This window comes from Vigna angularis, chromosome 5 (assembly GCF_016808095.1).
Source record: "Vigna angularis cultivar LongXiaoDou No.4 chromosome 5, ASM1680809v1, whole genome shotgun sequence".
In the NCBI taxonomy this organism is placed as follows: domain Eukaryota; kingdom Viridiplantae; phylum Streptophyta; class Magnoliopsida; order Fabales; family Fabaceae; genus Vigna; species Vigna angularis.
Window position 1 is genome coordinate 10,288,636 of NC_068974.1, and position 14,758 is coordinate 10,303,393.

The 14,758-nt window shown below is 33.6% G+C and overlaps 1 protein-coding gene and 1 long non-coding RNA gene across 2 annotated transcripts; one reads left to right on the forward strand and one right to left on the reverse strand.

Moving 5' to 3' along the window:
* Positions 1-3,221: 3,221 nt before the first annotated feature.
* On the reverse strand, positions 3,222-5,083 carry LOC128196622 (uncharacterized). The gene is made up of 5 exons (XM_052878109.1): positions 4,599-5,083; positions 4,392-4,518; positions 4,002-4,280; positions 3,831-3,919; positions 3,222-3,699 (listed from the first exon to the last, which is right to left on the reverse strand). Exons 1-5 carry the CDS (start codon positions 5,078-5,080, stop codon positions 3,222-3,224), a joined length of 1,455 nt encoding a protein of 484 aa, XP_052734069.1. The 5' UTR covers positions 5,081-5,083.
* Positions 5,084-5,732: 649 nt separating this feature from the next.
* Positions 5,733-6,380, forward strand: LOC108321758 (uncharacterized). Its single transcript, XR_001831520.2, has 4 exons — positions 5,733-5,814; positions 5,901-6,002; positions 6,096-6,155; positions 6,299-6,380. It is a non-coding gene; the product is annotated as an uncharacterized LOC108321758 (long non-coding RNA).
* Positions 6,381-14,758: the final 8,378 nt, after the last annotated feature.

The window sequence follows — 14,758 nt, forward strand, 5'->3', positions numbered from 1 at the left end:
TAAATAAAAAAAAGAGTGTAAAGAAGTACTCCTCCTTATTGAGTAACTTAAAAAAAATTAAACTGCCTCTAAATTTTATACTTTAAGGAAGAAAGATAAGTACTTTAAAAAAATATCAAATTTTTCGTTTTATGTTAAAACCTTCCCTTTAATTTGACAAACCATATTTTACCAGGTGAAAATCCAAAAGTACTTATTTAGGTCCTTTGGGTTAGTTAGACAAATATTTAAATTATTTTATAACCGAAGTAAACTCTCCGCATGGAACATCATCATGCTTTATTTTATATTTATTTGATGTATGACCCTTTTTCATGCAAAAAAACAAGTAACAACATTTGGATTCCTCTTAGTAGTTTCTTCTTCTACCCAAACTCTACGGGTTCTTTTATATTTATTTTTATTTATATTTTTATAATTATAATCATAATAATAATTTTGATTATATTTAGGAACATACTTGATTTTATTCTTATAATTATAATCATGATAATTATAATTATATTTGGGAAGATTTTTAATTTTATTATTACAGTTATAATCATAGTAATTATAATTATATTTAGGAACATTTTTAACAACTATTTTAACATTTGAATTATTTTCACTACTTTTAGCATGGGTTGTTTATATTAATTTATTCAAATTTATGCAAGATATACATTCATCATTACTAACAAATTTTTCTTTTTTCTAAATACGAAATTTTATTTCTAAAATTTTAATTTTCTTCAAGCATATTTTCAAATTTTGATTTTAATTCTTTAAAATCAATTCTTAATTTCTTATGAGCAAGATTTAATTTCTCTGATTCAATGAATAATTTTTTATAAGTGCAAGTAATTCACTCTCACTATAATTTGAATCTTCATAATCGCTAGAGGAACTTACTTGATATTGAGAGAGGTCATCAGTCATGAAACATATGTTGGCTTGATCTTGAGCTTGTTGTTGATTCACTATCTTCTTCCGAAGCAATATATGCCTTCTTTTTCTTGTACATTTTCTTTTGGCCTCTTTCTTCACCCTTATTTGGGTTTGGACAATTTGCCTTCATATGTCCTTTTTCTCCACAACCATAACAACGACAATTTGATGATGATTCCTTGTTTTCCTTCTTACCATTTTTAAATCTTCTTTTGGCCTTGGCCTTCATGAATTTTTTAAATTTCTTAATGAACATATCCATATCATCTTCATTTTCTTGAGAGTCTTCTTCATCATGAACATGTTTGCTTTTATCAATCTCATATTTAAACGTTGAAGCCTTTTTCTTTTCTTTCTCTTCAACCTCGTTCAATCTCCCGAGATCTAGTTTATGTTATCTCAACTTACCAAACAATGCAGCCATTGACATAATGTTGAGATTTTGTGACTCACCGGTGGCATTCACCTTTGGTTGCTAAGTCTTGTCCAAAGATTTAAGAATTGTTATATTTAATTCATCAATATCAAAGGACTTATCTAATCTAACGAGATTATTCACTATATGCGTGAAGAATGCAGTCAACTAAGTTTGACAAACTTGAAAAATCAGCTGTTGAAATTCAGAAGAAGTTAGATAAGCAAAACTTGGATAATGAATTTGATGATGAAGATGTCTTTGGAAGTGACAGTGAGGAAGATATGAAGGAAGAAGGCTACATAAGTCTAAATTGTTATTAGATACATGTTTTGAGTACAATGCACATGATATGATCTGTTCAATTTAAACTCACACTTAATTTCATTGTACATTGTGATATATGCGTTATTTTGGTACAAATCGAGCATTTATATTTCTACTGCATAACTTTGCTGGTATACATCATACTTTTGTTTGTTGATACATAGTAGTTGTGCTATAAATACTATGTGCTTAAATTTGCAAATTATACTTACATTGAGTATTAAAAAGGGTACTTGATATCTTTGCAAAATCATAGTTGCTTAAACCATTATGCCCTGATTCTTGTACAAATCCATAGTTGGACAGATTTATATGAAATATACATATGTTGCTAACATTGAACAAAATTGTCCCTATATATCTATTTTATAGTTACTTTGTAATAATTATTTTGAGCTAATTTTGATCTTGGAATAATACTTATATTGCTCACAACATTAAATAGTGCATCTACTCTTTTTGATAGGGGGAGCATTGCACACTTAATTATTTTGAAAGTTCTTTGATGATTGAACATGTACATTCCATTATACTACATTGTTCTGCCATTTTTTGCTAATGCCCAAAGGGAGAGAGTTAATGGAAATTGTAGAAAATGTTGGTCATCATAAAAAAAGGGGGAGATTGTTGATGGGAGGAGCCTAGCTTCTATACATTTTGGTTTTTGATGATGAATAGGTTCAACTGATTTGAAATGGGTTTAATCATTCTTGTACAACAAAACTGCATAACAAATATTTAAATGATTAACATGTTAGTGCCACATGTTTTTAATCCATTCATGGTTAGTGAAATTAGCCTAAAATAGATTGAGAATTCAGGTTCTAGTAATTATAATTGATTACATAAGTTGTACACTACAAGAAAAAAGTGTATTACATACAACAAAAATCCGTATATAAGACCCAAAATCCGCATATAATACGTCTTTATATACGGATTACATACGGGCAAAAATCCGTATATAATACCGTCGTAGCTAAATTTACATACGGATAAATCCGTATATAACTTATATACGGAAATTATATACGGATATATCCGTATATAAGTTATATACGGATAAATCCGTATATAATTTATATACGGAAATTATATACGGATATATCCGTATATAAGTTATATACGGAAATATCCGTATATAACTTATATACGGATATATCCGTATATAATTTCCACATATACGTTATATACAGATTTATCCGTATATAACTTATATACGGATATATCCGTATATAATGTTCTAACAAGAGCTAAATAAATATCCTGTATATAGCAGTTCCCCATGCACAATATACAAGCAGACCTGGACATTATAGTGAACATTCAGCATTGTTATAAACAAACCTGGACATTATACTATACATTACACATTGATATATAAATTTAATAAGGTTTTTAGATACACTTAATCCACAAAGGAAACATTGTATATGAATTCATAAATATTGTTTACATGAATATAACTGCAACATTTGGTAAGTTCATCAACAGATTGTAGTTGTTGTTCTAAATAAGTTCAACAGTAATGGAAATAAGTTCTATAAAATGCCTAATAATGCATGTAATCATTTCCATCTTGTGGTTGTTCATCTGGTGGTTGCTGGTGTGGTGGTTGCTGTTCTGGAGGTTGCTGTTCTGGTTGGACTACATTGGGTACGTCATTTTGAACTTGAGGATTTTGAAGGTTTAAAAATTGTTGTGCAGCCGCGGCGGCTGAAGGCGGAAGGAATGGCAGGAGGACGCCAATAAAGCCTTCAAGATTTTGAAGCTGCTGACCATATTTTTGTAACTGCGATTTCAGGTTAAGAATTTCTTCTGAATTTTGAGGTTGAGCAGTAGAAGATGCCTGTGTTTGTTGGATGTAACTATCAACACAGTCATCTTGGGAAGTGACATTTCCAATGCCGTATACGCGTCCCTTGTATTTTCCACAAGCAGCCTCTAACCAACATCGGTTTCTCAATCTTTCCTCCTCCGCAGGGTCTAGAGGAGAAGATGTTGAGACACCAACAAATGCAGTCTCAGATCTAATTTGAGAAAATTTTGCAACAATTTGTTCCTGTTAAATGAATAAATATTATCATTACACATGAGGTTTAAAAACCGAAAATTTATAATGTGATAGAGTTAGTACAAACTTACATGGGTCCGCCTAGACCTTTCGTCCACAAAATCTCCTGTTGATTGACGAATATGTGTCTGCTGAAATATTTCATCAACATGCACAGACCGACCAAGCTCTTGTGACTGCAAACAAAAGGAGTTGTTAATAAATATTTGTAAAGTTTATGATTACAAATATAACAAAAAAAATGTACAAGTTATATACCAAACGAATAACATGCTCATTCACGCTTATAGATCCTCCAGTGTGTAAACAACCACCCTTTTCAGATGTCCGATTCTTCTTTGCCATTTCACACTTTTGTCTATAAAGTGGCATGTTCCACTTTTCCAAAAGAGCATTCCAAGTATCGTCCCCCAGCCAATCAGGTCTTTTTCCTAGAGTTCTAGCTTTTTTATACATCTCTGAGAGTCTATGAGATGCCTTGGTGTGATAATTTTTTTTGACCTTTTCCTCATCTTCAGGCTTCCATGAAACCCTTCTCTGTTATATTAGAAATAATAAGTTTGAATAAGTAAACAAGTTCAAAGTATAAATTAAATGCAGGACACCAACTATTGACTTGTAACAGGATTAGGAATGAAAAGTGTTTACCTTAAAACGTTCGAAGAAGACATCTCTGGTTGACTTAGGGATTGCACCCCATGTTAGCCATGGCTCATCAAACTGTTCCTTGATGGTGGCTGTGATTGCCTTGGATGCAGTTTTTGTAGGATAAAACCTAAAACAAAATTAAACTCAAACATTACAATAATACAACAATGAATTGTGTATATATTAATTGAGTTATTTTTTTCTTACCCTCCTCCAACGGATGTAATCATTGGACGACTATTGGAACATGCTTCCATGTTATTGGCGGCTGAACTAGAATGTGGATCTGCATCCTCTATACCAGGTGATGCTGCAATATTTCTGGGAGTTGATGGGTTAGAACCAACATTGGGAGAGAGTGAAGCCTGAAGATAAGGAGGCACTTGGTATGGAGTGGGTGTCAAGCCAGTCACTTGTATTGGAGGTGGAAGAGATGTACCAATAGAGGTAGGTGAAGATGTAGGAACTTGATGTGGAGTGGGAGTGAAGGCAGGAACAACTAATGGAGGTGGAAAAGATCTACCAATAGAGGTAGAGGTAGGTGTAGTTGGTTGACTGGTTGAACCAATTTCATTATTGAAACGTGTCATCAACTTCACTACGTAAGTTTTCTTCCCCTTGCCCTTATCAGAATTTCCTGAAGGTGGAATAGGAGGGCCAGAAGGACCTGATGCCATATTCTTGAACATAATATATATTTTTATACAATAGAAGAAAAGAAAATTTAGAAATAGTACAATCAGAGATAAATCCAATATATATATATATATATATATATATATATATATATATATCAGAAGAAAGATAAACAGACTCAACCATTTTTCAACAGCATTATTCCTTAATGAGTCCAACCATAATAAGTGAAGGGGATGTTTTAATATGTTCAAGGTGTATACATACATACATATATATATTTGATGTCAAAGTTTTAACTGTAATGTCATATTCAAGTGTTGGATGTATCACTATATATCTTTCTCATGCATTGTTAAATTTCCATCTTTCCATGGTCTTTGATTGCCAATGAACCAAGGAATAATAAATCATACAAAAAATCACCAAATTGATGGTGCTTTTCTTTCTAGGAGTTACATATCCAGAGAAACAACTGGTATCCCAATAATTATATCTTTGGATGAAATTGGCCATAGTTCAGCATTCACTTCCCTGCATAATTGAATTTGAACTCAACCGCATAATGATGAAGTTGAAAAAAACACCAAGTATACCAAATAGTAGTCTTCTTGTTATTGTCCTGAATAACTGAACCCTGATCATTTAGTTGGCTCTGTCTTTTCAAATTTTCCCATGCAACTATCTTGATACGCTTGAGAATAACCCAGATATTGACCGCAATGAGCCTCTGGAGGAATTCATCAAGTCTAGGGGTTACTCAGAATTATTTCAGAAAGCCTATCTTGTGAGTTCAATGCTGTTATATGTATTTTCTACATATATATATCTTTTCTGTGAGAAATGTATATGTATAATATCCAATGCCTTTAGATTCCAATTTGTTCTTCTATCTGGTCCTACGCTTCTGAAGGAGTTATGAGCTTCTCTGCTTTCTCAGTTCTTTCGTTCTGTCGCAACCACCATTTACTTCAGGTAGTAGCACAATAGAATCTTTTCCAGATTTATGTTCTGCGATATAATATAGTTCTACAATCCAAAATAATTAAAGATAAGACCTCTCTGCAGATCTTTGGCAGACCACAGTGGCTAACTGTAAGATGGCGCTCACAAAATTATGTAAAGAAGGTGTTATTTGTCTATTTTCATACTGTCTTAAATTTACAACTGCGTCACTTGGAGAGAAATTTTCAGTGTCTCTCATGCAAGAGATCTTTCAACTTGTAAGTTATAAATCAACTTTTCTCACTAACTATTGTTATAAAAATCAGGTCGAAGAAGAGCTTGAAAGGGATGGTAGTCACATAATAACTAACCGTGAGGTTCACTTGGTTTCGACAACTGAAAAAGGTGATTGAGTAATCCATTTCAACTCCTTCCTCTTCACAAACAGAAGGTGAATTCAATCTGATTGATTGGCATGCACATTGCCATTTTTTCTAATAATAACTAAGTAATTTTTGCTATTCTAGTGACATGGTTAGAGAAATAATTGCAGGATGTGTTGTGTACTACAAAGATGGTTTTGAAGAAGTGTATGATGGATGCATATTGGCAGTGCATGCACCTGATGCCTTGAGATTATTAGGAGATGAAGCAACATATGATGAGCAAAGAATTCTTGGAGATTAAAAGGCTGTTCAATTTGTCCTCATCCCGATTTTGGTCTTCCATTTCCATTTACTTCTAAAACTACTTCCATCTTATATTGTCTGTGATACCATCTAAACCTAACTTAATTTCACATTAAAAACTTCTTCTATATTTAATGTCTATGCTCCTTTCCCAATGCCAGATCTCAACAACGAACTAATTTCTAGCTAGATCATTCTTTTGTGTCTATTTTCTTCATAATAACTTGCTTGTGCACAATTTATGTAAGTTTTTTCTTAAACATAAACTAATTTTGGTTGAATAACAGGAAGATTATTTCATGTAATACGTAAAAAATAACTCATTGGTGGTGTCTTAGAGATGAATTATTCCCACCTCGTGCTATAGTTTCTAATGATAAAAACTTTGGAGAAATTCAACAATAATGAAAACTGAACCAGACTTAAAAAATATAATACCACATTCAACTCAAAATCTTACTAAAATGGATTTATTATTTATTTATCTTATAAAATGCTTGATTTTCAGAAAACTTAACAGTTTTTTTGTAATATACATAGACTGGTTTGGAATGGAAGGTCGTTGTAAAATTCATGCAAACTGTTTGATCATTGAAAATGGGTACTGTTGAGCATGGTTGGAGGCAATAATATATAAAAGACATGTGTGAAGAGTAATGAATGATTGTCTTTTGTGGACAGGTATGGACCTACATTTGAAAAAACACCTTCCAAAAGTGCTCATGCTGTTAAGAGCCTTTCTTTCAGCCAGTAGTTGCACTGTGATATAAGTTAAAATAGGGCAAGTCACGCCTTCTAAATCTATTCATTAATTATCCTCACGATGTCCATATGGAGGCACACCCACGGTAGCAAGAAGGGAGCAAGGAAGTGAATAGGGAGCAAGGAAGTGAATGATGGTCTTAAAGAAGAGAAGGAGGCTGTGAGAAAAGTCTCACGGTGGTGCAGTGGTCAGAAGCAAACAGAAGAGAAGAAACCCACACACTGAAAGGAAATTATTTGTTTATTTGGCATGGGAATACACGTAGGAAATGGGGTGCAACTTTCCCTTATTTTCAGAAAAGTGGAGACTTCTTTCATTGTGGCATGCGCAGGAAGAATGAAGAAAATTCTAAACATTTTTTGGAGGCAGCAAGCACACTGTCACCGAGAAAACACACAACACTCAAAGCAGCAATTGACGATAATGGGAGACCAAAAACATAGGGAAGCTGGCTGGAACGGATGAAGGAGAGCACCTCCAAGAATATAAGAGGAGAGGCTGGTCGTGAAGTGAGGGGTTCCAGAGAGGCAGGACGGACGGGATGGGAGAGGTCCTCTCTTCCAGTAGCTCTTAGAGTAATCTCCATGTAGTGCAGTGTAGTTCTTCACTAAAAATGTAATGTAGTGTAGTGTAGTGTAGGAGTAGATAGTAGAGAGTTTGGAAGGAGAGCAGAACCGTGGAAGAGTGTAGAGGCTGCAAGGTACGGGACTGCAGCTGGATAGGGAGCTGGACCGTGAAAGTGCTGGAACAGTAGGAGATGGACACTAGAGGAGAAAGCACGACACTGTGTGGTGTGCATGTTCTAATTTGATTTTCCTATTTGCTCTACGAATTTCTTGCACAAATTTAAATGCAATTCAAAGTTGGTTTCATGTTGTTAATTCCAGAACTGTATACTGTTTTTATGTTGATACTGTTTTTAATTTCTGCTGCAATTTAATCTCTGTCGTTGTTTACCTACCGTTTAATTTCTACTGTTGTTTGTACTGTGTTGTTGATTATTGCACTTTCTATACTTACCTGCCAACAGGTGAAAGAATATATTTGAAAATTCTGTACTTACTATTTGTATTGTTATTATTTACTGCTGTAATTTTAATTTTTTTTTGGTTTTTACTGTTTCTATCAAACACTTCCTAAATTAATAAAGTTAAATAAATAATGAGCAATACACCCTAACTCTTAAGATTGTGGACATCATTATAATAAAGTGACAAAATAAGGAGCAATACACCCTAACTCTATTCAGTGCTAGAACTATGAAATTCATCTTCATTGTCATCTTCACCCTGTCCTTCTGCATTGTATTCTTCTGATTCCGTTGTATCTTCATCTATTTGCCCTTGAAATGATGAAATATTGTTAGGGTCAACTTCTTCAAGACCAGCTTCTACATCTTGTAATCGGACTACTTCTTCAACTTCAATGATGTCATTAACATGTGACATTTCCTCCACTTGGTATGGCACATCGGCTTCTACATCATTAGAATCAATGCGACCTCTAGGCTTTGTTTTTATCGCAACACACCAACCTCGTTTGTCCGTGCGTGATGTAGGATATGGTACATAATACACTTGTTGTACATTATGTGCAATGATAAAAGGATCAAACAACACATATCTTTTATCCATTCGAATATCCACAATGCCATACTTTGAATCCACCCTTGTACCTACTCTCGATGGATCAAACCAATCACAATAAAATAATACAATTTTCTTTTCAGTGGTTGTTGAATTGTATTCCAACTCATAGATGTGTTTAATGACACCATAAAAATCATCTTGACCTCCTTCTGTTAGCCCTTTAACATGAACCCCACTATTTATTGTCCTCTTGCCCTGACTCCATGCATGGGTATGAAATTTGTATCCATTAGCAAAGAAGGTGTGCCATTCCTTTACACACCTTAAAGGACCAAGTGATAAATCTCTAAGATGTTGGTTTCTCACACTTAAAGGATCGTTATGAACCTACAACCATTCATGATATGAAACTATTCAACAATGTAATCTTAAAAAATTAAGGAAGAAATGAATGTGTAAGATTGATAGGAAGTCGTACTTTTTGCCTGAACCACAATGGGAAATTAGCATGTACGTATGTCGAACTGTTTGACTCAGATAGTTGATAGACATGTAAGAATGAGGTGTCAACATGTACGTCCAGATTAGATCAAAGAAAATTAATTATATCAAATGAAAGAATTGGGAAATATAATTTATTTTGGAGGCTTACTGAAGGTAAGGTTCAACTTCATTGCAATTGATCAATACATGAACATGAGCTGATCTCAATTCTTTATCACTTAACCAATGTGTTGATTCCCTTCCAGAATGACGGCCAGGTTGGTTAAACACTGATAATATTGTCGTAAAGCTTTCTATTTCAATGTCTACTTCATTTCTATTGCTTTGTGGTGTTAACATGAAGTTTTTGAAATAGTGGGAACAAAAATGAGTTGTTTCTCTGTGCAAGTATGATGCACAAATAGATCCTTCAACCCTAGCCTTATTCTTTACTGAACGTTTAGCATATCCCATGAACATACAAATTTGAAATTGATGTGTTAGGGTTTTTGAATTATGCCTGGTAAATTGAACAATAACATGTCATATGGGTACCTTTCAAATGGGTGCATCCACCTATAGTGGACTGGTCCACCAAGTCGTGCCTCATATGGAAGATGGATAGGGAGATGTTCCATAGAATCAAAGAATGAGGGAGGAAATATTCTCTCCATCTTGCACAGAATGATGGGAATGTTTTCTTCCATCTTCGCTAGGTCATCCTTGTTCAATGTTGTAGAACACAAATCTCTAAAGAAATGACTTATCTCTGTAATGGGATTCAGAACATGAGTCGGTAAAGAACTAAACGCTATAGGAAGTAAGCATTCCATAAACACATGGCAATCATGACTTTTCATCCCAATGAGCTTTCCCCTATTCACATCAACACACCTTGACAAGTTAGAAGAATATCCATCAGGCATCCTAAGACCTTTTACCCAATGACAGACTTGTTTTATTTGGTCTGTTGATAGTGTATAATTTGCTTTTGGCTTATACATGTTTCCATTGCTATGACTTTTTAGCTCCAAATCTTTTCGTCTACAGTACAAACCTATATCCATTCGGGCCTTGTCATTGTCTTTTGTCTTCCCCACAACATTCATCACAGTATTAAAGATGTTGTCAAAGAAATTTTTTTCAATGTGCATGAAGTCAAGATTATGCCTTAACAAATTATCCTTCCAATAGGGTAGATCCCAAAAGATGCTTTTTTTCGTCCAATTATGCCACTCACCGTATCCATCAATTCTTGCCGCACCATTTTCAGTTATTTTAGGATAACCATTGATTATATTCCAAACTTCAGGTCCTGTAAGATATGGTGGTGCGTCATCCATCTCCACTTCCCCCTTCTTGAAAGCATTCCTATTCCTCCTAAAAGCATGGTCTTTCGGTAAAAACTTCCGATGAGAGTCAAACCATGAATTTTTTGCCCCATGATATAATCTAAAAGCCTTTGTATGCTCCATGCAATGTGGGCATGCCATCTTACCATGAGTGCTCCAGCCGGACAACATACCATAAGTAGGAAAATCATTAATTGTCCACATTAGCATGGCCCTCAAAATAAAGTTTTGTTTCCTTGAAATATCATATGTTATCACACCCGTCCACAGCTTCTTCAATTCGTCTATCAAGGGCTCTAAGTACACATCTATGCCAACCTTTGGATTGAATGGCCTAGGAATGAGACATGTTAAGAACATGTAAGGTTTAGACATGCACATTTCTGGAGGAAGATTATAAGGAGTGACAATAACTGGCCAACATGAATATGGTATATTTGACGCCTGTACATATGGGTTAAAACCGTCAGAGCATAAACCGAGTCGAACATTGCGTGGCTCGATACCAAAGTCAGGATATACTCTATCAAAGTGCTTCCAAGCCTCTCCATCGCATGGATGACGCAAAACACCCATCGTCGACATGTTCTGATAGTGCCATGTCATTTGTCCTGCAGTTTGTGTTGAGGCATACATTCTTTGTAGTCTGGGAATTAATGGCAAATAGAACATTGATTTCATAGGAACTGGTTTGCTAGTAGTTGCTCCCGTGTTACGTGGTTGATATCTTGGCTTTCCACAAAATTTGCATTCAAGCAATACGCCATCATTCTTACCATATTCATTATCATAGAAGAGCATGCAACCATCCACGCAACAATCAATCCTCTGCGATTGTAATCCCAACTTTGATACACACTTTTTTGCTTCGTAGTATGTTTTAGGCAAACCTGATTTGATGGGTGTTGCATCCATAACCATTTTTGCAATAAAATCTATGCATTGGTTAGGAATATTCCAATTTGACTTGCAAGCTAATAGTCTGACACACATTGATAGTTTCGAGTTTGATGCTCCTCCATACAACGGCTGGTTTGCATCCAACAAAAAATTAAAAAACCTTTGTGTTTCTTCATTCGGAGCCTCTTCAATGTTATTAGAAGTAGATGCTTGCCACGACTCATTTTGCCTAAGAGCATCATGCACCATGTCTTCCATTGTTTGAAATTGGTTAATTTGACCATCTTCTGTCTCTACAGCCATCGAACTGTCATGATTCTGTACATGATCTTTTGGCATTATTTCCCCATGATCCTTCCAAATGAAATAATTAGGCTTGAAACCGTTCTTGTAAAGGTGAACCTTCACAACTCTTTCGTGCAGAATCTTTGTACAATCGCACTTCAAACATGGACATCGAAGACCCCCATCTCTACGATAACGTTCTTGTTCACAAGCTTTAGTTATAAACTCTTCAACACCTAATACAAAAGACTCTTTCAAAGCACTTCTTCCTCTATGACACCTATCGTACATCCATGCACGATTTGGTGGAGAACGATCCATGTTCTGTACATAAATCGATTACAAAACAATTAGCCAATGCTTAATATACGTCTCTATATTATGACACGTACCCTATCAAATGGCTTCCTAAAGAATAACCTAAATTAATTTAGGTCCTCTTCTCTCTATCTTAGAATGTTTTTCAACATGTCTCTATCTTAATACTTGTTTTGTACATGTAAATCACTATGTACAATATTATTGTTTTATATTAATCACTATGTACAATATTATTTTAAGGTTTCGATACAGAAGGATATTGGCCAACCTACATTACGTTGAGCTAAATAATTTTAATTAAAAAATCAACATTTAAAGAACTAAATAACCCTCCTAATATGTTACATACAGTTACATAAGCATACATTTGTAATTGGACGACTATTTGAAGGTTTAGGTCTTACTACGAGCTTTGGTTGATGGTCAAAATAAGCTTGTTCTACAGTGGATTGCAGGTACCGAGTGCAACTACAAAAGAAACAACATCACATATCAATTTATAATAAGTAATAAACCTACCTAATATAACGCACTTGATATAATATTATTCATAAATAAAAAAATATCATATAAAAACTAATTATTCACATATACTTACCACTAGCAATGAACTTGAGAACTGGATTTCTTGGCCTGTACATATGTGAAGAAGTTTTAATACACTAAAATATGAAAAATGAAAGCTCAGAACAGTATACTAAACACCAATTCAAAATTTCAATGTGCATATTAGAATTTTAAATTAAGAACACCAAGGTAGTAATGTATATGTTTGCAAATTTGGGTCTAAAACTTTAGTAATGCCTAAATACACGAGACTAATCAAAGTTTAAAACAAACAGTATATAAGTTTGATAAGTTTGATAAGTTTGATAAGTTTGATACAGTATACAAAAGAAGGAAAAAAGAAGGTAGTTAGTACAATTGTAATTACATAACTGTAACAGACTATTATAAATAGTCTTATTAGGAGGTGAGCAGGAAGTTTTTTTGGGGGCTTTTGGAGAAGGGGAACTAGGACAGTTAGGGTCCTCTCAAAAGACCTTTGTTTTCTGCTATACTTTGTTGTTGTGTTCCTACTACGTTGGTAGGACCGTTCTCTTCCGAATAAAACATTCAAGAATCTGTCTTGGTATTTTCTTTCTGGGTGTTCTATCAAATGGTATTCAGAGTGAGTCAACGTGTGGGTCAAATCAGAATATGGGTATTTTTCTTTGTTCTAGTGTTTTTCTTTTATGTATCTTTCTTCATCATTGAAGAAAGTGAAATTTTGTAGATGAATTAACTCATTACTTACCATATCCACGATATAAAATAATAAGGAAAAGATAGAGAGAAGAGAGGAAGGGTTCTTTTTCTATTTGTTTTTTAATAAGTCAATGGTTTATTTATATACAAGTGCTGGAGTTATGATAATAAAGATAAAAATATAAAAAATATATTTTAACTTCACAATCATGCTCACTATTTAAAATTCAGTAAATTATTGTTGAAATAGTGGTAACTAATTAATATATTAATTTAAGTTTCCCAAGATATTTAGAAAAGATTCTAACTTAGAGATTATTATTGGTCAATGTATAATGAACAAGATGATCTATAGGAAAGGATGCAGGCTTCCAAGCTAACATACAACTAGAGTAAGTTAAGATAATACTTTCTTTCTTTAGTTAATTACCATGTAGAAAGACAAAACTTCAATCCTAAAAATAAAAAGAAAACATGATTCTTGATCTCAAAAATATTATTAAAATAATCTTAACAACATTGTAATATATATATATATATATAATATTTATAAACTAATTATTTTAAAACTTTAGAATTAGAATTTATATAAAAATATTTAAATGAATTGACTTATTGCCCGTCACTATATTCAAACCTTCCTCATTATCTATAAACTCTTTATGACAGGTTAAAAAAAGTCACTCTGATTAGGATATGTGGATTACTTACCTATATTGTTCACCAAATAAAATGTTAAATGTTAATTACTTATAATTTTATAGTTTTCTTTATTTATAATTAAGAAAGTGATATAGTGAAATGTAATTATGTTTAGTTAAAGTATGAAATGATAAGTTGATATAATATAAAAACAAGTATTAATCATCAATTAATTTTTATAGTCTATAAAGGGAAGGGACCAGTGGAGAATAAAGTTGGGTCGGGTTTCAACATCAACTGGATAACTAGAAGTTTCTCCAATGACGTGGGAAATTCTATTGTCGCAAGTAATCATAATAGAGGGAAAGGGGGGACCCAGACATAACAAGTAGCATCATTAGTCACCAGGGAGGGTAGCCAACCACATTTACCTAACCCTTGTCTCCTCCACTTACCTAACTTCTCTAAAATTTTAAATATTATTGTCCAAACATAATGTAAAAGTCGAAAATAT